This window comes from Accipiter gentilis, chromosome 6 (assembly GCF_929443795.1).
Source record: "Accipiter gentilis chromosome 6, bAccGen1.1, whole genome shotgun sequence".
In the NCBI taxonomy this organism is placed as follows: Eukaryota; Metazoa; Chordata; class Aves; order Accipitriformes; family Accipitridae; genus Astur; species Astur gentilis.
Genome location: NC_064885.1, coordinates 26,957,130 through 26,984,599, shown reverse-complemented (window position 1 = coordinate 26,984,599; position 27,470 = coordinate 26,957,130). Strand labels below are relative to the sequence as shown.

Here is a 27,470-nt window from a genome sequence, read left to right as displayed (position 1 = left end):
TGCAACGCAAGGTGTTTATTGACTAAATGAGCCTTTGCCATGATACAACTGAAGGTACACAGCTAGAGCTTTATTGCCACTGATAAATAACCTCTATGAACAATGATTTCATTAGGTTAATACTAAACCTCATATTGTCTCTTTGTGCTCAGTAAAATTGGTGCAGTAATGGTAAGGGTAACAGGGATGGTATCAAAGAAAATTTGGACTTGAGATACAATGGAAAGCTTTTCCTTTCATACCCTCTCAGTGCCAGCAGCCTTTTTTCAGTGTTGTCCAGGGTACTTTAAATTATGTTCTTTAAAGAATAGATTTCAAGCCATTACAAATCTCACATTTCAGCCTTCTTCAGTTAAAATTAGCATGTAGTTCTAAGAGCAGTACTAAGTTAAACAAGGCAGGAAAGCCAGCACTGTTAGTACAATCACTCCAGAGTGGCCAGGGCACTCAGTAACCTTTCAGAGATGGCATTTAATGCAATAGAGTTCACAATTCAGTTTTTTAGATTAGATTAACAGTTGAATGCATTTTATCTGCCTGAAAAAGAGGCAGGCGAGTGAGATGCCACAAAACTGGCAAAGGAGGAAAAAGAGACAGCTGGAAGAAAAAAATAGCAGTTTCAAATTACATGATTCGCTTTTGCCGCAAGAACCTAAGTATCCCACAACCACAATGTTATTTTCCTCCCACAACTTCATCCCTCATGAACATCCCTATCATAAACATCCAATGACTTGGTCAATACTTTTGACTTGGGCCCTGACCTTCCACACTTGCATATACATTTAAGTTTACTCACATGAGTAGCATCATTGGCTGCAATGAGACAGTTCACCAAACACGTAAACCTTTTAGGATCGCTGGCTTTGTTTTGTTAAGGTGAAGCAGGATGTTAAAATAACTTTGTTCCTGAAAGTTTAACAAGGAACTTTACAGTGGCAGGAAGAAGGAAAGAACCAAGCATTTCACAGATTCCTTAAAAGAAGCTGAAATTAATTTTTAAAAGACGCACTGAAAATGCTAACAGAAATACTCTGCTCTATCTCTTCATAGTGCAAAGAGAAGTTGTCCACGTTCTGAAACAGAATTTTAGAAAATTAAAATGACTAATTTCAAACTAACATATTCTTCTCTCTCACACACTGTGCCAAACTGTGCATTATCAGACCTCTGATGTGCTGCTTTGAATGATTCATGGAACTCTTAACTTTACAATATCTCACTGATACACATCCTGCTGGGATTTATTGGCACTAACATTTTTAAAACTAAATAACCCAATGTTACACGCCCATGATGTCCTGAATTCACAGATCTCAGTATTGCAATACATTTTGAAACACCCAGACTTGCAACACCTGGCATCATAGGGGATATATGATTCTAATATGACATTAAATTCTCATTCTGTCTATACATAACCTCCTTCCATATAGGAACATGTATATATTGAAAAATTAGTTATGCACTAGAAAACCTACAGCCATTTCAGAGTACTGCTTTATGGCTGTGAAGGATTTGTGAAATGGCATTTCTATGGATGTGAGGTGTACCTATCAAACCAAAGGTTGATGCCACTAGCACTAACAGCTCTCTCCTACCTGTAATAAGGGTGGGTGGGGGTGGGTGGGGTTTTTTGTTTGTTTGTTTTTGTTTGTTTGCTTGTTTGTTTTAAATGTGTAACATTTTCTGTCTGGCTTTCTTAAATATATTAGCCTAACACCACTCTGTGAGAGCTTTCTACAGATGGAAGCAATGAGAAATAAAATCACTGGATGTCAGCAGTGGAAGCAGTCTCCTAAATCCGTGAGAGAACCACATGACTCTCTTTTCTCTCAACCTCCTCTGCTTTTCACAATCTTTCAGGATCATCCTTCTCAATTAAAAGCCCAAGTCAGAATTCAGCTTATACTGTTTTAAACTATTTGACACCAAGTTTCCCCTCAAAAGGCAGACAATTATATGCTCATAATTCATGAACAGAATTATCCACTAATCCTAAGTAACACTGTTCTTCACGATTTTCACTTGAAAATTACGCATATAAAGCACTGGAAAGGCAAATTTAAAAGGAAAAAAAAAGGGAACAATTATTTTTCTACTTAGAACAATACAATGTATTACCAATGTATTCCTTAGCCGTGACTAAATCACTTAAAGTATTTAAAACTAAAGAGTTTTTGATTACTGCAATGTTTGGGATGAGCTATTAGATTATAAATAAATACTAAGCTATGTGTTGCACATGATAGACATGACTACAGAAGACATCATATCTATTGGTTTTCCTCTTTTAGATGTGTGAGTTCAATCCCAGTGTCTATATAAAAGAAGTCTTTTGAGTTCAGTAGGAGGTTTGCTCTCTGAAAAATAGGAAACAGGGTATTAGCAGCCTCCAGGACTCCATGGAATGGAACAATTTCAACTTTCACTTTAGTCAATGGAAATTATGGCTAGATGGATGACAGTAAAGAGCATGCAGAATCAGTTTTAAAAGTTGCTGCAAACAACTGTCACCTATTTTCTTACCACAGAAAATCAGCAGGATGCATCTCATGAGTTATTCACTTCAGCAGTAGCAAATATTCGCAGAAATGTTTCCAATTAATTGGATTTAGGTTGTCATAAAATTGAAAAATAAAATACATCAAAATTTGCACAAGAATCAATGAACATATGAAAATAGTGTCAACTTGCACACATAACCTTTCCACCATTACAGCACTTAACAGTATAATGCATTTTGCAATTACTGAAGTAAAAATTTATATTGCACTGAAATAAATGTCTTGTAAAAAGCCAGTTGCAAATTGCTTTGGTCTATTTGTAGCTTAATTTATCACCAAAATACAGAAAAATTATCAGGAAACCTGATAGTTTAAATGTGATTGTCAAAAAGAACGTGTATAAATACATTTTCTTTGTATATGGTATTATCACTTAAAAGAATACGCTTAATAATAATAAATAAATGCTTTATTCAATTAAATTAGTGCCATCTTATCTTCACTCTGTTAAAATCAACTTTGAAAAGAGTTTGATCCTGTTGGGTCCTACTTGCTAGTGATATGTAGAGCCTTCTTTTACATTTTATGACAATTTGAACATATTACAATCAAACCACCCAGAAACTAATAGAAATTAAGAAAACAACAGACAGACTGGCTAACCAATAACATTCCACATTTGACATCGTATATGAGCTCCATTGTCTAACTGAGAATATTACTTGAAAATTTAAAAAAATCTTTCCTGAAAACTGTAGACTGAGGAAGCGTTAGTAGAAATAACATGAAAATAGAAAGAAAACCAACAAATCATTGTATTCAAAATGCTAGTCAGTCATTTCCAACAGGTGTTGCCTCTTCACTCCATTATTTCTTTTTCTATTTCAGAATTTCTATCATTCTAATCTTCTTAGAGAAATATGGTTCTTCATCTTGATAAATCTCCAATAAAACAAAAATATTATCTCCTTTGTTAGAGCAAAGGAAATAATATAGTCTATACAGCTGGTGGTCCTACATAGCCTGTCAATGTCCTAATACACTGATTGGTTCTTCTTTAACAGATGGACTGAGTTTCTGAAACAGTGTCAGAATATGGAAAGTTCTGAGGTGGTTTCTACTCTTTTTGTTAACGATGTGGTATTTACAACAACAAACAAACTCCTGACTTAGCTTCACCTCCGTTTGCATAACCCCCGGAATCTACTCTGTTAGGATCATTCAGTTCTTCAAACAGTCCCGTTTCAATAATTTCTTCCTGCCAGGCTATAGGGACAGCACCTGTTGCAAACTTTTTGAAAAACTTCTTATCTTTGTCATCAAACTCAATTCCTCGTATTTCAGAGAAGTCAGCAATGTCTGCAACATCTTTGGCATAGACAACTGATGGATCTGGCACAAATGGAGGGTCAACAAGGTTTGCCTCTAGCCTGTGGAAATTTATTGTTTTGAAGAAACCATGTTTTCTTGGGTCATCATCTTCATTTCTGCAATAAAGCAAAAGTTTGTTAATCAGTATGATGTTTTGCTCTCAGATAGATACAGGTGTGTCTTTGTGTTGTATATGTGAGAGTATTTTAAAGTAAGGAGAGATATATATATATATAAAAAAAATGCAATGCTATTCATTTTTTCATAACCAAAGAATGCTGCATTGCACAATATAAGCAAAGCTGAGAAGGACAAAACATCCTGATCCCATTATTCATTACTCTGCCTCTCAGGGTGAATCAGTCCAGGCAAGGTGCCATGCAAGAGTTGCAGTGCTGCTTCTGGCAGCGCACTGAGATACCCATATACAAAGATACACTTTAACCAGAACTGAAGGTATAGCAGGATGGGGAGGGGGAGTATCAGATTTACTGTCCAACAATGAAAGTCCAATGGTTGGCTCTATATTAACTAGGATAAGAATATCTATTAAACTCTAGACTGGTACATTGGGTCAATACATCTACAGACTGACTCTGAGGAACAACAGTGAATAGGAAACCAGTGACAAATGACATTTCTGGTTTTATCTTAATTCAAAGCAGCTATGCATTTACATAATAAAACTCAGTTATGTCACTAATAAACACTCCAAGTTTTAGTGTTTTGTTTTAGTGTCATTCTAATAACCACTCCTATAAATTAACAAAGATTTTAAGCAAAAGATTCACAAATTATTACATTAGCAAAAGTATGTGTGCCACTGTCACAAACATAATCCTTTATTAATATTGTTAAAACCCAGTAATAAAATCCAGAAAGAACTAAAATAATTGTAAATACATATTTTAAGTACATCTTACAAAAAACATCTGCAGACCTCAGAGACAACTTTTGCTGTAAAAGAAACAGTGAATTGTTTTATTGTAGACCCATAGAGAGACTTGTAGGATATTCTGATAAAAATAATCTGAGCCCCAAATGTGTGCTCGTTAAAGCACGACCAAGGACCACACCTTTTGAACTGCGCTTCTACCATTAAGGCATGCAAAGTTTGAGTTTTGAATTCTAATGAAAGGAGGTGCAGAGAGGGCCGCTGTATTTTCTACACCTATGCATTCTTTTTTTTAATGTATTTATGGATGCACTGGTCTTGAAAATGGTAACGTAGGAAAAAAAATTTGTCCGGTTTTTGGCCTCAGAAAATGGCAGTTGCTAACATGTGGCTTTCTACTTTTCCCACTTCCTTACAAAATCATATACGTAGCAAAGTGTAAGCCCTCATGTATTTCTAGATAATGTTCTATGAATAAAATGTAATACAAACCTTTGGCAAGTCTTTTTATCCTTGCAAATGTGTAGAAGCACCATATAGAAGAAGTAGATTTGTGTGACTACAGAAGAGCTTCATTTTTTAAGACCTCATACCATGTATATAGAACAGCTTCTCCAGCTTGCCCTGCTGCCAGTTCCTCATAAGAAGTCCTGCCATGCTTCCAGCCTGCCTTAGTGCTATCCAGGCACAGCTGAGATGAAGCTACCAGCTGCCCTTCTCATCTCCCTTGTTAGAAAATTTTCATTTTGTGCTTCTGCTGCCTGGTTCTTCTGAGCAGGTCACCACAAGCCACTAACCACTGTACATCACCATGACCAGGATGCTAAATCACAACCTGAAGAACGATAGACGCTGCCATCCGGGCACCCAGGGCAATGAAACAATGACATTTTCAACCCAAAGGAGCCATATGAACACAATTATGACTGTATAGATTAAGGCAACAGGGATCATGACCTATGCATATGCATAGTCTTGCAAAACCATCTCCTAACTTAACTAGCTAGTGATAACCAAGTACTTGAGCAGCTCTTGAGCGTGATGTTATTTATTTACATTCCATGTTAGCTTGAAGTGCATTAGAGTTGCTGTTCAAATTAACTAGTGTCCTCAGAACACTGGTGGGCTAGTAGCGCTGACAATCCTACTGGGCAGATGCACTCCCAAAAATTTCACTTTATTTTGCTTTTCCTTTCTTTAACATAAACCAAAAAGCACTAGAAGCTGGTGAAGGCTCCAGAATGGATTGCTGCAGTGTTTCTCCTCCTGATGTATTTTCTGACACCACCAAAACCATAAAAAGTTTAAAAAAATAAAGCTCCAGGAACGCCATCTACTGGAACCAACTGAGGCATCTTCCAGCTAGCTGGAAATGAACTTGAGCTCTTCCTGTGTGAACTGCATGTTTACGTAACTTAAATAGAAAGAGCAAATGAACTCATCTAAACTCTGTCAATTTTGTATTCCTCCATTAAAAAAAAAACCATAACAACAATCCTCCCCCCCGCCCCCTGCCCTTTACAGATTTGGGATTTGAGGTGTCAATCCCAAAAAGCTTGAGTGGAGAAAAAGGGTTACATATTTCCTGAGTTAGCTAGTGACACTGAGTCTTCAATAAAAGAGTGGAGTATTTTAAAGAGTCAGGTGTACAAAGTAAAGCTGTCCTTGAGAAGCTTTAACTTATGCAACAGGCACTTATGTAGATAACCCAAGGTCTTGTTGTCCTTAGTAGAATTACAGTACTAATCTTTACATAAGGATGAGCTGTCCTGAATAGTATCGCCCTGTTTAAGAGGTACACGCAGGCTTTTATTCCATATCATGCCTAGGCATGGCATACATCCTATCGTTTTCCTTCTCTAAATATGGCACATAAGAGTAAGAATATGTTAAATAGCAGAAAATTAAAAATAATCTGTGCAATTACCTTTCTGTGTACATTTCTCCCATTGCTGAGAAATAATGAAACCCTAAGCAGACAGAATGATTGTACATGATTCCCTTGACAAAGGGAATGTGGTTACAGTAAGTGAACAGCCTGTCGCTGGTTTTGCTTCAGACTTGCTGAATGACCTTGACCAAGTGACTCAGAATCTCTAAATTTCATTTTCCCCTACTCTGAAATGTGTTTCCTTCACAACATGCTGTAAGACTAAATGTCTGCAAAGCATGCTGACCTGTCAGGTAGAATGCTTTAAATGTTTTGTATTAAATTTATTTTTAAAATAAGCTTTTTAAACATATTACAAATAATACAGATTTTGTATCAAACATACTCCATGTGCTGTTGAAATTTTTTTTTTTTCTGCAGCCTTGTGGAGTTGTTGGGAAAACTCATGAGGCACAAAGAGTAGTTGCCTTCATTTAGCACTAGAATAATAAGAATATGTACATTGATGATCTATTACCTTTCATTGAAGTTAATTCTTTCATGCAAATGTGTAACTAACATTTTGAAAAACTATTCCACATTGTTATGAAATATAAATTTAGAAGACTATCTGTGCATTTTCATTAAGTCCCTGTGTCTATTCCACCTTTAGATTGGAAAAGCACCTGACACATATATTTGTAATCATAGGTGATTCAAATCATGGTGTATTCTAAAGACAGGTACTATCAGTTTCCTATTCGTTTCTTACGTTTTTATTATATTTCTTTTATTTTGTCTATATTGCAAATGCAGATTGCCAATCTGTCTCATTAAAAATGCAATGAATGATTTATTTATTTAGATATATATGTACACACACACACATCAGAGGGATCAGAGATATTACAAGTTAAATATTACAATGCTTATGTTCCTAATTTTCTTATTGAACAGTTACTTGAAATTGCTAAGTCAGGGACACACAAAGCCACGTCTGAAGTCCCCAAAAATGTTTTCTCCCTGGGATGAGTCAGGAAGACCAGAACCTCTACAAGATTTTTTTAAAGCACTTGAGCAAAGCAGAGGAGTTAAGGTTTCTTCAATAAGAAGCCACTGACACGGCCTTGCAAGTCAGGTATCTGCAAGGAAGAGAATCCACATTGCAGATTTGGATTTTTGCCCACATCATTCCAGTAAGTGATACAGCCTAAGATTCTGCATTCAGTCTGCATTAGCATAGATGCAGGTATCTACTTGAATATCCTTTACCTTTAGGAAAGAAAATGCAAGAGAAATGGGCTGCTCCCTTCTCCCGAAACTATATAGAGTCTAACCCCACAAAATACCAAGAAGGGAACTCCTATGAGTAGTCTGAGGTAAAGGTAGACATTCACACTATTGCAACAAAATTCCTTATTTCCATATTATCTTCAAAACTTTCCACCTCTCTCTTCCTAGAAGTGAAAGGGAAAATTCAGTACTCTGTAGAAAGTCAAGATCTAACCTCATTTTGTGTAATACATAAAATAATAATATTGTTTGCAGCTTTAATCTGGCTTTTACTGAGTTTGAGAAGTAAGACATACCTGCTTCCTAAACGATTCTCTGTTTTCTTAGCCAAAAACAGTCGGCAAATATCTTTTGCTTCCTCTGTAAAGCTGGCATGTTCAAATTTCACCTCATCTTCCAGAGTTCTTCTTTTAACCTCATCCTTACCGACCTTTTCTTTGAAATCCTTGAATGGTGTCCGCCCAGCAACCATCTCATAAATACTACACCCCATAGCAAACCAGTCCACAGGATAGCTGTAATCTTCCTCCTTCAGGATTTCTGGAGCCATATAACCGTTTGTCCCAGCCTATTGTAAACATAAAGACAGATTTACTATACAATGTCAGTAACGAAATGCACACAATTAAACAGACTAGTCTATAATTCTTCCAAAATATTAGTAATACAATTGACATATTTTATATCTAGAAACTCCATATAACTGACTTTTTTTTTCCTAGAAACTCTGAGGTATAGCTCTGTTTTAGCACATGGACGGTATCTGTCTTTAAACATCTTAGCATACGGGAACACTGTCTTAAGTATGTTCTTCAAAGGTGGAAATGCCTATGCAATTTCTACCTAAATGTGGTTTCTTTTTAAATTAATGTTTAGCTTGCTTTCCTGTTCTGTATTAATTTTTTTCCTGTTGAAGATAGTGTTGTTGGGTTTGTCCTGTAAACAAAGCTAGCAATCAATTTGAAAAGATTAAAAAAAGACTAAAAAAAAAGATTTAAAAACTCAGACAATCACCAATTCCCTCCCCGTTCAGTGGTTATAACTGGTCCAACACAGGGGTCTGCTGCCAATGAGAAAATTCTCATCAAGCCGGTAGATAATCTGCATGAGGAAGTTCTCACCAGCACTCCCTGTTGGTTTCTGGAAGGAATTACTACCATCAAGGGCCAAGAAAAACTCTTAAAACCATTCTAAGAAAGTAAACCTATGAAAATTATAATTAGTAAATTACATGCATTCAAGTGAAAGAACGAGTTTGTATTTCTTAACTGAAAAAAGCTCACTGAATGAAGACTACTACTATATGCAGCACTAATGGACCCTTCCCCAAGAGAAGAAGTGACCGCTCTTTGAGAGGGAAATCTGCCCGCTTCCTTCCCAGATCAGGCCTGGCACACTCCCCTTGGGGGAGAGACTGCACAGTGTTCAAAATATCTCCTGCTGCCTCTGTCTCGAGGGAGCTGATTCACCTGGGAGGGAAGAGAGGAGGTCAATCTCTCTCCATACGCTTTCTGCTGCACTCTTACATGACTGAGGATGTGAGATTTCAATCAAAACAGCATTCCCTCAGCTGACCCAATATTTCCTGCCGCATCGGATCTTATATATTTACCAGATTCAGCTCACAGCGATAACTATAGAAGAGGTTCAAGCAACTTCTGACATATCTTTTTGAAATACTGGGACTGATATATTAGTAGTATTACAATTTAAAATGAAAAATTATGTTGTGCAAAATCCCACTAAAAGTTATTCAAGATGGTCATTATTGCTGCTACCAAAACACAAGTAGTGACAGAGTTTCACTTCAAAGCAAAACAGTTAGAAAAATGTAACTACAACTAGAGCTCATTTGTGCATATTATATTTGTAAACAGCACAGGCTCAACACATGAATTTTATTTTACAGGGTTTGGGGAAGTCCTCTAATTTTTACAACTTTAGGCACAGTATTTCTGAGCCAGGTCTCCCTATAAACTTTAGCTCATGCCACTACACATTATGGCATACACTCTACCGTAAACAATGTGTGCAAGAGGGAACATCTTAGCATCAATTACAACATAAGTCTAAAAGCCAGCAAATGAAATCCAGTTTGTTTTCCCTCTTTGTATTTTTTTTTACTTTTAGGGATATAGAGCAAAATCCTCCATTGTTGAAAAACAGAAATGAGAACAACAAAAATATCGGCCAGGTTGGAAGAAAAAAAAAAAAGACGTTTAAAAGTGAACTGTTGTCTCCCTCACTAAAAAAGTGCAGAAGAGCCATATGGGCACAGAATTGCAGAGGAGCCATATGGGCAATGCAGCAGCTGACATCATTCCACATGTAATTTGTACTGTTTGCATTGAATTTCTCTAAGTAAAAGTTAATATTGAGAGATACCCTGACAGTATTACATTTTCATGTATGATTACTGCTCCATTCAGAAAGAGGGACAAGTGCTCAAATACGGACTACAGAACCCCAGATCCATCTGGCCTCAGAAGATCATGAAACCTGGAAGGGAGCGGAGGGGTTGAAAGCAGTAGAGAAAATTTGGTACAAAAGGATGCCCACAGAGTTCATTGAAGGTTACTGAACACAGACACTAAATAGGCTTCTGGAATATATTTTGTCTTTTTTTTTTTTTTTTTTTTTTCCCTTCTTCTGGGAAGCAATAAACATTCTTATTTTTACTGAGATGAAGCTGGGGCACTAATGCCTTGAAGAACTGATGAGTCATATCATCATCAAAATGTATCCTGACAGCACAGTATGGTCCCTCTGATAAGACATTATTTTGCTGCAACTTAGCATCATCATACAGGAACTGGAAAAATCTGACATGCAAGTCAGAATTCTGTGGTAATAAATGTGTCTCAAGGCAGTTCCTTTCAGACTGCCTCTTTCCTTCCACTTGTGTTCTCTTCTTCCAAGGTTGTTTTTTCAAAAGGAATAGTTGCCAAGTAACTTCAGTCTCTTCCATGTGCACCTTCCACATAACCTTCAGTAAGACACACCATACAGAAGAACACCATGCTTTGACATGGTACTCACGTTTCTCAAGAACAGAGAAAGCAAGACCATAATCACAGACCAGAAAGACTGTATGACCACAATTTAATAGAAAATAGAGATGGACCAACAACAGCTTCCTTTCAGACTGAAGTAAAAGACTGTGGATGGGGTTACTGTGAACAAGAATTACACTTCAAAATTCTAAATTAGTAGCACTGAAATCTTTTGAGCTGTTGTTATTGACTTGATACAGCTCAATCTGAGGGAAGTCTAGAAACATATGTTGTTCCTCTGGTATGTCAAACCATTCCAATTCAAGCTGTTTTTCTCATAGAATTTCATAAAAAAATTGAACCTGATCTTAAAACGAATCTCTCCCAATCCTAAAGCTTTTCTACAATTCATAATGAAGGAACAGGCTGAGAAGCAGGAATCTAAACCTAATCTCATAACCCCTGAGACTCAAAACCCACTGAAATATCACCATTTTATAGCAGAAACAAACACATTTCACAAGTAGTCAGCAGTGATGATCAAGGGGGGAAGAAATACGTAGATCTCTGCAATCATTATCAAAACAGGAATTTGAAGAAAGGAAGAAAAGAGCTTAAATTTTAGTCTCTTCCACCTACTTCTACATGTGTGGAGCTTTGGCAAAATCATTTGGGAAGAAAGATGACAAAGTCCTAAGCATTTGCTGTATCAGGGAACATAAAAAAAGGAATTATTTAACCTCTGGAACTGCAAGAACATGCATCTTTCAAATAAAGATTTAATTCTATCTTTGGGGAGTAGACAGCATTAGAGGAAAGCTAAAACCTAACATCGCTGCACTAATCATTATGGAGAACAAGATGTCAAAAATCAGATCATCTTTCAAGGAGAAGAGATCCTGTGGCAACATGAAAGGCAGCCTCAATGACTCAGGAGAGGTTTATTGAAGCAGGTAAAACAGAAGGTTAGTGAAGGGAGTTTTAAACTGTACAACTCTCACTAGCAGTAGTGAGATCTGAGTAGCAAAAAAATAGTGTATTAGGTGGAAAATGTATCCACTGATTCCCAAAGCAAAACTGAATCAGAGTAATGAGTTAAGTTACTCTCTGCAGGCCAAGAGGTAAATAAATATACTGTAAATTTTACTCAAATGTAAACAGAAAAAAAAAAGGACAGAGAGCAAAGGAATTAAAAGATACCACAAAAAAGAAAAATGCATCATTTTTGAGAAGGGTCTATTTTCCACAGGCTGGTATTGAATATTTAATTCAGTTAGGATTATCTGACCATGCCTCAGAATGGATACCTGTAAGTATGGGTTACTGGTATATCTATCACACAAAAAAATCATTAGGTTTGTATGATTTTGTAATTGTTTTCACTCAGTACAATTTATAAGTAAATTCAGAAGTTGTGTATTAACTGAAAAACGCTTTTTCTTACTAGATCTTATTGTACATGGATAAATTCCACTCTTTTAATGGAAACAGGGAAACTGAAAAAAACCCACACTCAGAAAGTTGAATTCCTTTGCTGTCATCTCTACACTACTAGGATGTGCATTGGGTTTTGACCGAGACTAAGACCAAGCACATTATTTTCTTCTTTTCTGTAGCATTCCTGATAAGACCAGGAACCATTTGAACATACCTGTTGACTGCTCAAGTGATCTTACAGAGACACATAAACACACGGAATTACCCCTTCACTGACCTGGAAGCGCCTAATGGGACACAATAAAAATAAAAATCACAAAGGAGCCAAAGAATGTTATATTATCCCAACTTTTTTAAAGAAAGCAGAAATCATATGCCATTGCAGAGGCACGCAACTTTGAAGTGTAGTCAGTGCAACACTAGGTATTTTTTGCTTGCTCTCCATCTAATACTGTCTTTTGTTATGATGAGCAGGATGCCTTACTTGCCTATGTGGTTTGAAACACAAAAATAGTCATTAAATTTCAGTCAATTAAATTTTAATTGACTTGCTTTTGAAAAGGGTTAACACATCTACTTCTTCCTTTATTTCTCTATCTTGAGAACAACCCAAAATCCAATTTTTCAATAATCCTCTGAAATGTAATGACCAAATGCTGTCCTTGGATACATTAGTGAAGAAGTTCTGCTAAGTAGAATTGTTGCTTTGAGTGTGGTTTGACAGGACATAGTAGAAATGACTCATCTTAAATTATACAAATATTTCTTTTGTGAAATGTGATCCTGCATAAATTTTTAAAAGGTCACATAATTATAATCTTTTAATAATACAAGATGTGATCCTGAGAAGCACTAAGTGCACTCAGTTCCTAGTACAGCCAATGGGTACTTGGCACACCACAGCTTCGAGCAGAATGAGGCCCATGGTATAAGTACACTCATACAACCTATTCAGATTGCAGTCCTGAGAAAGGAAAGTCCTTTGAACACTGCCATTACCCCAGCTTCTAGCAGATGCAGGGGAGAAAGACACAGAACCCTCTGGAGCATTCACCAGCACAGAAACAGGCAAATGAGGAGAAACGGGATTTAGATCTCTCTACCTTTTCCCACAGATCTCTGCAAAACAAACTCAATTGATATCACAAACCAAACAGTAAAGCAAATCAGAATGTCTATCTTTTGTTTGCCATGGCACAAGAACTGTTGAACAGAGGAAAAAAAACAAGCTGAGTTTAGCTCTATCAGCTGTTTCCTGGGGCTCAGTCCTTCCTTCCTCCAAGGGGTGCCACTGCCTGCTTTGTTCTCTCGTCCAGCTGTTCCTCCACTCCTTCAGCAATGCCCTTAATAGACCCTGCAGGAATGCAGGAACAAACCACAGAAAATTCTTCTCTGCACACAAGCTAATAGGCCCTAGATGTAAAGCAGAACAACTGATCTGCCTCTGTCACTCACTTTACAATCTTCATTTTTCTCCCAAGAGCCACTCTGAGTAGGAATGGAGCGTAATTTAAATGAGTCACACAGAATTGCAGTTCCTCCACACTTTCTCACCACATGTTCGTACAGTAACAAGAAGCCAGTTGATGAAATGAATAGGCAACTATGTTTGAAAAGAAAACAAAATCAAATCCAATTAGGACAAAAGGCATCCTTGAAAAGTCTCACAGAACAAAGATTTTGCTCTATTTTTAATGCTTAACAAAGGGAAGGACCTTATGATGGGATGGCCTATCATAAATTGATGGGCTACTGATTCAGAAGAACACAAGGACTGTCCAGAGTACCAGGAAAAGATAATGAGAAAGACTGTATAGGAGCTTAAGAGCTACTGAATCCCACATGCTTACACAAAATTCAAGACCAAAGTTTTTTTCATTTTCACATAGGAACATAATTTTAACAGGGAAAGCTGTATGCCTTAAAAAACCCACACAGATGAAAGCACAAAAGGAACAAAACCCATTTCTGCTTTATTAGAAAAAAAAGGAAACAAAATTGCCTCTGGGTTCAAAGTCACTAACTGGAGTAGTAAAAAACTCCACCAATGGTTCCTACTCTTTGAAGCTTGGACATCAGTGGTCCTTGAAACCAAGAAGCTGCACAAATGAAAGAGAAAGCCTCTTCTGTGGCAGTAAGGGCAGGCAGCATCTGTGCTCACACTTGAGAAGAGAAATAGACACAGTTATAGCACGTTTTCCAGTTTAGTTTCATGCTATATGAAGATCAAAGGGATAAATGGCTTGAGGAAGCAGAGTCCAGTAACTGGGCACCAATTTTAACTTTGGACTCTAGAGCATCTTCCTACTTTCTTCCTGTGTGATCATGCGTAAATCACTGTCTTTGCCTCAGATCCCTACTGGAGTCACAGTTTGCTAACGTCCCCACTTTGGTGAAGTGTCATCAGAAGAAATATACATTCATGGGCATTGGAGCAATCAGACATTACAGGGATGGAGCATATCGGACAAGCAGAACACTTAGTACAGACTCAGAACCACACAACTAGAATTCAAGAATTATCAGGGTTCTCTAGTCTTCCTGTAACATGACTTTCCCTTTAATTTCCCTTTAAATCTCTCCTGACCATTTCCCATCTATAAAGCTGGAATAATAACACTTCACTTCAGAGATGTTTATGGTTTTACTATTTAATGACCACAGAAAATTCCATAAACAATATTGATAAAGGAGAAAATTCTCCATCTACTTAGCTCTGTATATATTTTATGAAGCTCTTTATAATGAATGCAAATACAGTATCATAGCACAATGCATAGGTGGCTTTCTCAAAAAGGGGACATCAAAGAGAAATTCTGTATTCAGCACCAGTGTGACTGAGGGAACAAGACTGCAGAGTGCCCTGAAAAGGGTACTGGCCCTCCAATGTAGGTATAGCCCCTGTAGGTTAAGCAGTGCAAATGACAATGATGCCTGGATGGTTACTGTCTATCACTGAAATCCACAAGATTTCATCCACCTTATCTTAGTCAGGATTATGACTAATGTTGGAGATACCATTCTTTTACATGTAAATAATGGAAGATGGGTACTGGCTGCAACAGACCAAAGGCCCATATGGCCAGTTTACTATCTGTGAATTGGCCAAAAAATGGATGCATAGGGAAGACTACAAGAACCTGGTGTGTACATTGATACTTCTCTAATACTTCCCTTGACTCCAACTGTTTGCAGTTCAAGGGCTTCCAGAGACAGAAATGGTTTCTCTCAACAGTGTTGTCTTCCATCAATTGTCCACTCTCCCCCTGAACCTGGATAAATTTTTAGACCCTCTAAGATCCTTTGCAGGAGTCCTGCAGCTTAACTACACATAGTGCTAAGAACAACCTCCACGTATTTTGAACCTGCTACCTTCCATCAGCAGATTTTGAACAATGAGCAAAAACAAGGCCACAGTTTTCACTTGCTTGTATCTGTAATTTCAGGATTTTGTCTTCATAAAAAAGTCATTATACATTGTTAACTGAAACTACTCATCACAGTAAGCGGAATGTCACATATGGTCCAATAAGAAGTGAAGTACTACATTCCTCACCATCCCGTAGCTTACAGTTACTGCAATATTGCTTGTGGTCAAAGCTGTCAAATCAACAGTTCAAATTATCAGCCAAATGTTGCATTTCTTATCCAATAAAGTACAAACACCTTTGACAATGTTGAACCAACAAGTGGCCCACTAGATGATTTACCAAAGTGATTATTCCCGAATGTGTATTATTTTTTATAATAAATAATGAGCCTCAAGAGACAAAGGGACTAAACAGTAGTATTTAGGACTTACATGCATTTTTCATATTCAAAGAGCTAATTAAACTTTCTACCAGCTCTAGGAACTTGATAAGGAATCTTATCTCTTGCTTTTTATAGAACATGCTACAGCACTTATTAACTGTGAGATTAAACTGAATGAAGAACAAGGTTAAAAGTCATGCAAAGAGACCAATTTTAAAGGGCTACCATGTCTTTTCCCAGGCAGAAAAACATGTCTCATGGGAGGCACGTCCTTTGTAGCAAAAGCATTTCATGGGACACATTGCATCCCCATAATTTTAGATGACTACAGTACCCTTTCTGCCATCTCCAAAACCGCAGGAGGCAGAATGATCCCACAAAATCATTTTCGCTCCCCTCACTCTCATGATCATGGCATTCACAGTGGATAAGGTTGCATTCTGTAAAGTATATGTTTCAGAGATTAAAAAAAATCTGAAATACCTGTCATGATGACACAAGTCATAACTGTGATCATCAAAATTTCTAAGAACAAGGTTCTGCCAGTAAAACATAACGAATTTTACATGTCATACTTAAAAATGCATAAGCAGAATGGTGGTTTCAAAGCTGTAGAATAGCAGCAAGTCACTCTAATCCTGAGCAAATGAGGGGCTGTCATTTTTCAAAGTGCAAAGGAAGAATAAATTTTTACAGAATCTTATCCAATAAGATATATAAAAATGCCATGTGATAATGACCAAAGGTCAACCGTAGAATAGCTTGCTGAGTTATTTTTTATTTCACAAGTCTAAACCCTCCTCCCGCTTCTCAACTGCCTTGAAATTAAACTGCAAGTTTCAGGAACATCTAAATAGATTTCCTTCTGTTTTCCTAAGAAATAGAATCTTATAATAAACAAACATACAGGAGGGCAAAAGGACATTTTGAGTAAGATTTTAACCAAAACATGTTTTTCCTATAAAAATATTATGATGTCCTTCAAATATATAAAACATAGCACAGGAAAACTATGAAGATGCCTGAAACCTCTGAAGATATGAATGCACTTTTATAAATACTACAAAAATATGTTTGTCTTATTTTTCACAGTTGTTATGTCAATATTTAAGCTCTCTGGCTCACATGCATCTGCACAAAAGTACTTCACAATTTACATGCAACAGCTGCTTTGCACAAAAGCCATACCCAGTAAGGGTAGAAAGTTCTTCCTGAAATAAACAGCAAATACGCACTGACTTCTGGGAAAATGGAATTAAGTTCCTCTATATTTTGATACGCGGAGGATATGAGGGTACTAAACAGAAAAACATGCTTACTTTTCTCACAACCATTCTCAGGAAATTAAGTGGTATTACTCTTTTGTATAGGGGCAAGAGCATTTGACTCACGTACAACAAGTGAATTTTGAGTTGTATGAGGAAAAGTTGCAGAGACTTCAAGAAAAAGGATGCCAGGTCAAACTGTTCCAAGTGGAGAAACTTGGAATGGAGGGTCCTCATTTCTGTCATATGCAAAAAAGAACTAGTTCCAGAATCAATCAAGTGAGTACATAACTAGACAAAACATTTTGCCTGTGCAAAAGCCATCTTTGCAGGCTCTCAGTTTCTCCTTGTTGCCCATTTCAATTATGTAAGATAAAGAGAGTATCACATCTAAAAAGGCGTAATTTTAAGACACAATCTACTTTACGCACGATATGATCAACACAGATGCTACAGGCACATTTGTGTGAAAAGTCATAATGATATTTCCTGAATTCCTGATTAATTATATTACCACTGGCAAAGAGTTTTTTTCTGTTTCCACTGATGTCATTAAGAACTCTGAGTAAGTGTGCATATACACATTTCTAGGTAGATTGCACAGGTACATGTATGTAGCACTAGAAGATCCCATATAATTCATATTTGTTTCATGAAGAAAAAATATATTCTAAGTAACTTTCAGTTGCCTTCTACATCTTTTATTTCCAAGACACTTATTGTTCAAACTTGCACATTTTTTGTGGGATAGCTCCATTCTAAAGCCAGCTAGCACTTCACAAATACGAATCAGCACATCTTAGTGAAATTAAAGTTTTCTAAACTCTGTAATTATTATTGTATCAATTACTTACAACTGCCTACATATGTTCAAAATAACATTCACATAGAAAGCCAGATGATTCTACTTGCTGCTTTAGCAATTGAAAAGAAAGGGGAAAAACTAAGGCTAGGTATCCAACTCTTTGTAGACCTTTGTAAGGAGCATTGTTTGTTTAAGTAGGGTATTTTTATTTATAATAGTTACATACAATTGGTATAGAGCACACAAATATTTCTCAAAAGGAGTATATGCGATGACAATACTTAAAGTATACCAAGGCTACTTCTTCATTTATTTAAGTATTAAACCATCTGCTGCACAATGCTCTTTCTGCAGCATGAACACACATTACTTTATAAGACCACATTAGTCACCCATCTAAAATTCAAAAAACCTTTTCACCCACAAAGAAAATAATCTTTGGCTGGTAAACAGTACATAAACATTATAGTTTCATAGAAATCTTCACCAAAAACTTGGAAAATGTCTAAAATGAGAACTTGTTAACTAGCTTATCACTTGTGCCATGTGATAACCTAATCACCTAACAAGATTTACAAAATGGATTAATGGATCCTCCAGCTGATGTATGGGCGATGTGCATTGATTCATACATGAGAGGCTAGGAATTTTTTTGATGCTTTGCGAGCAGAACAGATTTATCTTTAATGGCTTGTACACTCATGAGAGGTGTACAAAACTTTCAGAATGCATCAAAATACTGACTTTTGCAATCTCTAATAAAATAAATACACAGATAAATCGATATATTATATACTATTCAACCCTGTATAAGGAACAATGAAAGTCATCACATGATGTTTCTACTTCATAATATATAGCAAAAAAAGAGACACAGAGAAAAACTGCGGCTTTGTTTGGCTGTCTACGATGTATTAAGCGACATTTTCATACCAGCATAGTTACAGTCAAACACATGGAGATGAACATTTTTTTTAAGCAGATGCCTAAGATCAGATGTCTACTCCACATGTTTACTTGGTTCCTCCTGATATATAAAAGGTATGGAAGCGTTTTCTATTTTATTTTGCTTATTCACAAGGAAGATCCACATAACACCTGAAGAGCTAGAGAGATCATGAAAAGATTAGCACTCAGGAAGAAAAACCTGAATCGCTGAGTGAGATTTTTAGACAGTTGTTGAAAAACCTTTCATTATTTTACTTCATCTTTAGCATCTATTCAGTTCACACCTGCAGAAAACAATCTGGAGGAAAGCGCTCTGTATTAAAAAAGGCACCATTCTGCTTCTTCATTTAAGAGTATGAGACTAAAACAGGATCTCCATACTCAGAATGAGTACAATCTCATAATAAAAGTAGCTTTACTGAATACAAGGCTAGCTTGCGTTGTAGAAATCTGTTCAGTGTGAGCAAACTGTTAAAATATGACCCAGAAAAGCATGTTGCTTTTTTCCCTCTGAAACAGTACTTCAGCAAAACAAGGAATTCAACAGTTGCTACTACTAATATTTCTAAGATGAAAACTTTCTTTTCATCTTAGAAATATTTTCATTATTTTCAATATTTTTTTCTTTTAATTTCTTTTTTTTCTAAGAAATAAAATGAAAGATCAAACAACTCAAGCTCACACGCTTTCAGTAGACAGCAGAAAAAATCTGACTTTTTAAAAAATTATTTCTACCTTACATTTACCAAATAAACTATCTTAATTCTTCATAATATGTGTAAGACTGGCTAAGTAAAATTTATCTTAACAGATGAAATAAATGACCATCAGCTATACCAGACAGCCAAACCATGGCTTCATTTGGTACTAGTGATATTAGTTAATTACTTTCAGGCAGTAGAATGACTTACGAATATGATTAAAGTGAAGTTAGGCATTATTCTCATAGTGCAATAGAACGGTATTTTAAGCATGGTATTGAAGAACCAGGTCGTAAGAGAGGGTTACAAGGCTTTAAAGTCAGAACTGCTGGAGACACGAATGAAGTTCAATATATTACAACATCCACCAAAACAGAAGGATTCTTTACAAATGGATAAATAAATTGAAATGAAAAGGTGTTATGTTATAGATCAGTAGTATTCTGCCTATAATTAGTGACTGAAAATTGTAAGCTTTAACTTGTCAGTTCAGACCATCATCCAAAATCTAGAAACAGCTTTATGATGTTAGGCACTTCACTCAGATACACAGTACAATGCAGATTTGGCCTGTTTCTGCTTTAGCTTATAACGTTGCCCTTACAAAACTGTGTCCACAAAATAGTGCAACTGATTAAATTTAAATTTAATAAATCTGTCGTGAAGCCATATATCTTTTTTGGGGGAAAAAAACCCCAAAAACAAACAACCAAATCTATAGAACTATCTTCTCTCAACATTTTTTGAAAGTGATTTTAATTTGGTAGTCATACTCAAAAAGCATGCTATGATACAAACTTTCTGCTAATTTTAAGTCACAATGTAACTGTAATTAGAAAGCAAAAATCAATTTAACAGCACCATTTTTATTTTATTACGGGGGTACATGGATAAGCTTAATGCAACAAATTTTGTAAAGGTGATTTTAGGTCTTCCCGTGTACGACTTTACCATAAATTATAGTAAAATCTAGCTCATATAATGGGTTTTTAGTAGTAGCTTTCAAATTACTCAAATAGGGTTAGTTTATAGAAATGCAAAATAATACTGGGAATTACTATTCATTTAGCCCCTCATAGCTGATACAGAAAATGAAAGAAAAAAAAATATCTTCTTTTTCTTCCTTCTCCTATTTCAATTTCCTGTATGAATAAAACTGCCTTTAACAGAAATTCCTTGTAACATGCTACAATCGTGTAGTATATTACTCACTGCAGTTTTTGATCTAATAAAAGCAACCATACAACTGTGAATAGTGCTTCTAAAAACAGTGAACAACAACAGAAGAAAAATCATTATAACAACTTGATGACTGTCATAGAAAGCAAGGAGGAACAACTACCTTGTCCACTACTGCCTTGAGATTCTACCCTAATACCAACAGAAGTGGTTAGACATTTCTAAATACACTTTTTAATTCTGGGGTTTTTTTCTTCTGCCAAACCCCACATATTTACAAGCACGAAAAACTGCCCTTGGACAAAATTATTTTTTTCTGACTATATTAACTGCATGCATCTATAACTTGCAAAGCACAGCAAGGCTCACAGCTTTGGGTTCACTGATCAAAATGCCATCTTTACAAAACAACATTCCCATTTCACTTAAGTTCTATTTTAAAACCTGCCTTAGCTTTCACAGAAACTGTATTTTCAGATCTAAAACACAATGCAGTCTCATTTTAAAATTACTTCATATCTAAAATACATCAGCTTCCATATTTTCTCTCACTCACAACTAAAAACACTCATAATACAAACTTTTTAAACTGCCAGAAAAAAATATATATCCTTCAAACTGCAAATTACTGCATTAAGTAACATCATCAAAAGAAATGTGTACTTCAAGCATGATCCTCTCTCTTCTACTGAATTTCTACAGAGTAACATGAAAGACTTGAGGAGTTTAACATAAGGCAGTTAGACCCGTTTGTAAGTTTATAATGTTGCTTGTTTCTTCATATTCTTAGTGTATTTCAGACACATTCACTCATCATATACATCTTTAAGCTCCAGACACCTTGAGAGAAATACACTTTTTTCATAGTTCAGCTACCTGAATACATCTTTCTTGTGTAAACCTCATGACATTATTACAAATCTGGGTTAGTTTGGGATGACCACAGGCACAGCTGAAATGATGCACAGTCTAATTCATACAGCAAAAAGCAGCTGCTCATCCATCTCCTTCTTCCTACACATGCACACAGCCATGTACATTTGCAAACTGTCATCAAGTCTGCTAACTTTTCAGGAATTTGTGAGGGGAGGAAGGTTGGCAATGGTTTATTGTGCAGCACCATCAACACCTGCAATACAATCACTACCATCACTTAACGAGTAATCTGGAAGAAACTGTATTCTTCTAAGAGCTAAAACTGATTACAGAAGGAGTAGTCATATCTTTGACTGCTGCTCATTAAACAAACAAGTAATTGGTTAAATCCCTGACTATGCACTATTGCTCAAGGCACAAGGCATCTGTGTTAGCCACTCTAAAATGACTGTCTCAAAAGTTTATCTTAAGAAAAACAACAGGTCAAGTTGATTTTACTCTTTCTGTCTAAGAGAAGTTATTTTACTACATATAGCATCTAGAGAGTTAATTAACCAAATCTTCTTACCACCTGTCTCTTAGAATGAAATGACCACGTAAGGTCTTTAGCAAAGAATAAATCCTGGGAATTAACCCTTGGACTCATAATGCATTAGAAATAGAATACCTTCCCTTCCCACTGCCCATGTTCAATGAATTTGTACTCACCCTCTGAGTGATGCTTTTTCCCTCTTTGACTTGCACTGCCAATCCAAGATCAGACAGTCTGCAATTGCCGTTATCATCCAGGAGGACGTTTTCTGGTTTCATGTCCCGGTACACAATCTTGATGGAATGGAGATGCAGAATCCCACAGGTGATCTGAGCTGAGTAATAGATGACCCTGTTCATTGCTAAACCCCTTTCTCCCACATTGTAGATGTGATACTTCAGATCCCCTCCATTCATGAGGCTCATGACAAGACACAGATGGCTTTTGCTCTCATAGGCATAAGCTAGTGTGACTATGAAAGGGCTATTGACCTTCTCCAGGATCTCTTTCTCCAGTAGTGCCATCTTCTCTCCACCTTTCTTTTTCAACCTTTTCTTATCCAGTTTCTTGCAGGCATACATCTTGCCAGTATTTTTCACCTGGATGGCACAAACCTAGAGAAGCAAGATGCACAAGGAAAGGTAATGAAGGAATTTTACACATACAGACTGGAATATCAAGGGCAATAATAGGCAGGAACTGGGGAATTACAGATGCCTATTAGTAGCTGCTGATGCTAATTTCTGTGGCATAGTGTATTAGCAGAGAAAATAAGGAAAAAACAAGCGTACAATCTGTTCTGTTCCGGACCAGTACAGGGTGGACCTTATGCAAAGTTCCTGAGGACACCATTAGTAGACAGGTATTAGCAAATAAAATAAACAAGGACCCATTTTCTGATCATGAGAATAAGCAGCACATACAGCTTGCATCTCTGTAGCTAAACTCTCTTCCACCTCAGAACAAGGTAGCCTCATACATACTGTGTTTTGGGAACAGGTCTTGATCTGTGCTATTCTCTAAACCACACCTAGGAGTTATCTGGGAGCGCATGAGCTAGCACAGGCTAAAACAGTGCCAAGGAGCAGACTAATAATTAACTATCTTGACAGTCATGCAAGCTTTTGTAAAGAAGCCTGCTTTTTTACTAGCACAGATACAGAATATGAGTAGCTCTTCACTAACAGACACCTGGAGCCTATACGACAGTACAGATTACCAAACACAGCCTAATTTCTGGGAAATGGACAATTTGAAGGAGCAAGTTTTGCAAAACCTTAGACAATTTCTTAATCCATTGCCAAGTTCCTCTTTCCAAACCCACCTGCTGATCTTGAAAGGGGAGGGATGACCAACATCCTTCAAAGTACAGCTCTTACCTCTCCAAAGCCACCTTTGCCCAGCACTCGGAACTCATAGAAGTATTTCTCAGTTACCGGCTGCTTCTCAAAAACTTTCCATTGGAGGAATTTGTCAAAGAAGGGGCTGGTCTGGAAGTCCTGGAAGGGCTTGTCTTTAAGGAAGAGTTTCGTTTCCTCCTTGGCCAGCAGCATGACATTCTCATAGTCTTTCACAGTAGCTGCCTGGCATTTGCTGGCCAAGTCAGAGCTCATGAAAGCTAGATAGTTTTTGGAGCCTGCCTTAAGAAAATTGGTGACCATATTCTCCATGGTACTGCTCTTGACATTGTCCTCTGCCAACTCCCAGTTTGACACTTCATCCAGGAAGTCCCTAGCCACCAAATATTCTGGCACTGTCTCTAAGAAGTCTCTGAAGAATTTCTTGCCAATGGGCTGCTGCTCACAGATGCTGTCATAATCAGCAACAATGGACTGTCTAACCTCTGTGCATTGATCAATCTTGGGCAGTGAGAGGCTCTTACGTCTCTTTTGCATCTCCTTGGTGTCTCCATCTCCACTCTTCCTTGCCTGTAGATAGGCTGTGTTGGCAATCAGATTGTCAAGCCCACCCATGTCACACATCTTGGCAAGGTCTTGGGGTGGCAGAGCCTAACTGAGACAAAATGAGTAACTGGCCCAAGTGCTGTGCTGTAGCTGCCCTGCACTTCTCCCTGCTAGTGGAGTGTGTGGGCTTCTGAAAAACACCAGACTAACTGCTTTTGCATTAAATACCTCTCAAGGATTTTCACTAAGTACCTTTAGGTATATGCACCATTTGTGGAAAGTGACTGGTAAGAGGTTTCTCTGTAAGGAGCTTTGAGTTTGCTATGTATAGCTGAGGGATGACATCCTAGGCAAACCTTCTCACTGGCAGCACCAAACTCACGCAGTTCAGCGGGTGTTTTTCAGATTGGGCCCTGATATCCTTTACATGTACCAAGATTCCCTCTGCATACACTGTCCCTGGCTGCTGAGACCATGCAAAGATTCCTGTCTGCAGTACATGCACACTCCAAACTCAGTGGCATTCTGGCCACAGTTAATAGAACAGCCTCGTATCTCCCTCCCTTGACACAGAGAGCACCAATGTACTAAGAATTACATAAGTTGGGATCTGGTTTTATAAAAAGCTTTTATCACAAATGTCCCATGCCTGAAACAGAAGTTGACATAGACGAACATGAGTCATTGAGCTTCACATTACCACACAATTCAGTGCTTTGAACATCCACACTTCCAAAACTCAAGTTATACTCAACATCAATGACTCTGAGCTCCATAGACACTTTGTGCAAACCTTGATGCCCCATGTGGCTCTGAGCGGATTACATGCAGAGGCTAAAACCTACTGCTGGTCTAAAAATAATGATCCCTATATATGAAACAACATATAGTTCTGACTTCATCTCTGACCCACAGAAAAAACACTTCAAAATGACCAGCCAGATGTTGGCAAGATGCTTCCATATGTTACTGTGCCTTCAGTTTATTTTTCTTGCCGAGCTTTATGGCAGTATGTGGCAGGATGAGAAGGTAGCAACAGCGTATGGCTGTGGTGGCATCAACAAAGAGACAAAGCTGATTATAATCAAGTGAAGGCAAATTCCACCTGACTTCACTCACTGGCTGCCTACCAGGAAGCCTGTGCCCCGTTTTTTCCCCAGAAGAATAAAAATCATGTGTGGCACTTACAAGGTTAAGCTCCCTTCTGCTGTGGGTCATGTCATTTGGCTGCTAAAACTTTATTTAAATATAAGGAAGGTATTAATGGAACAGGAAAAGCAGTTCCATGATTCTTCCAGTAGCAGTGGGGTCAAGCTGTACTCTTGAGGTCAAGGTCAAGTTTCCTTTTCTCTTTTTTTCACTCTCAGAGCAAGTTGAAGAGCTGAAGCACAAATGCTAAACATGAGGATTAACAACAGGCACCTCTCAGACTCCCTATAGTAAGTGCTAAGCACTTCTTGGCTGCTTTTTGTCACTCTACTACTATGTAGCATTTTCTTTTTACATCCTTAGTCCTGTCTGCATTGAATCCATTTGACGTATAACTCATGCTTATAGTCTACAAAACTACATTAGAGGAGTGTTTTTCTAGCTGTGATTGAGAGGGCCATCCATCACAAACTGCTATGTGTGCAAGAGAATGTGGTATACTCTAAAGGAGAGTATTTTGAAAGTCTTGCTTGTACAGCAATCTTGGCTAATTCTGCCAGGTGAATGCAAGTATGGAGCAAGAAAAGGTTACATAAAGGGCTAAATAATGCAGACAGCAGAGTAAGCAAAACTGGAAAAAGTCAAAGGAAGAAATGCAGAATTCTGCTGGCGGCTTTCCTGAAAATGGTGCCCACAGCAACATATTCCTATAACATCCCAGGTACAGAAAGGCAAGAAAGGAGGTAATAAAAGCTTTAATTTCAGGTCCTAAAATTCAGCAGGGTCTTTTTTACATTTAGCAAGAATGCTACCTCAGCTCAAACAGTAGCAGTATGAATGGCTGGTAGCTGGGGACATAAGGGTGAACGCAAACTTAGAACAGGCATTGGTATATTCATGTCTAATCAAATCAAGAAAATACCTAATGTTTATGGGATCTGGGTAAGACAGACACATTAACAGCTCCAAAAAAACCATTCTGCTCTGTTAATTAGAATCTTTTCTGATTTCTACAGAACATAAACTTTCTCTAAAAGAACATAACTTCACAAAAAGCAAAGTGAAACAGTATGATCTTTGGACACATATTCATTACTCCAGTCACTTTTGAGAGAAGAGTCTAGCTAGATTTGCTGAATTATCCAAATCTGCCCAGCATTTATTAAACAGTGGAGAAAAGTACATCAGCATTAATCTGTTAGTTAATAATGGCTATTTAAGTTAGTGTTACCTACTCATAAAACAGTATGTTTGGGTGAGAAGTAAAACTGATTTACTTTGCATGTACAAGAGGTGAACAAATTCAGGACTAAACATGGATACTTACTAAGAACTACGCTAATGGAGTAATAGGGTATGATTTGGAACAGAAGAAAATTTCTCTGGTGCAAAGCTCACGGAAAGACTGGGACTTAAACTAATCTTCTCTGAACTCCAGAGAAAATATGCAAGACAAAATTCATTACCTTATATTCTAAGTTAACCTCTAACTACACAAATATCAACTGCTTTCATTTCAACATTAACTTTCTTAATACCTCGTGTTAACACCTGTTTGAGCTGACACTTTAGAAAACATTTCTACAATTATAATTCTCAGCTACTCTTATCATGCACGTGATGTGAACTGAAAGCAGGGTGAAAACTACTTTGGTACTTTCCATATTCACCTATAAACCAAAACAAAATGAAGAAAGAAGTCCTCTGATGGGACTAGATAGAATTAATAAAGGTTAGAGGATGGAGCTCGGGATCAAGTTCTGGCAGAGAAACTAGGTGGTAGATAAAATATTGTTTAACTTTGACAGCTAAAAATTATTTCTACATCCAACCAGATTTTATTTTGCAATCATTTTAGGAAGAATCCTTTTACACAAACAGAAATACTCCACAACAACGTAAATGGTATAGGCACTTCATTACTACTGTTAACCTTTTTTATATTTGTTTTCAATTTTAAGACAGACATCATCTAGGATAATAACAACTGAC

The 27,470-nt window shown here is 37.1% G+C and overlaps 1 protein-coding gene across 1 annotated transcript; it reads right to left on the bottom strand.

Moving 5' to 3' along the window:
* Nucleotides 1-27,270, bottom strand: GRK7 (G protein-coupled receptor kinase 7). The gene is made up of 4 exons (XM_049802348.1): nt 23,805-27,270; nt 22,602-23,039; nt 8,233-8,504; nt 1-3,994 (listed from the first exon to the last, which is right to left on the bottom strand). The coding sequence occupies exons 1-4, from the start codon at nt 24,405-24,407 to the stop codon at nt 3,652-3,654; spliced, it is 1,656 nt and encodes a 551-aa protein (XP_049658305.1). The 5' UTR covers nt 24,408-27,270; the 3' UTR covers nt 1-3,651.
* Between the last annotated feature and the right edge of the window lie 200 nt (nt 27,271-27,470).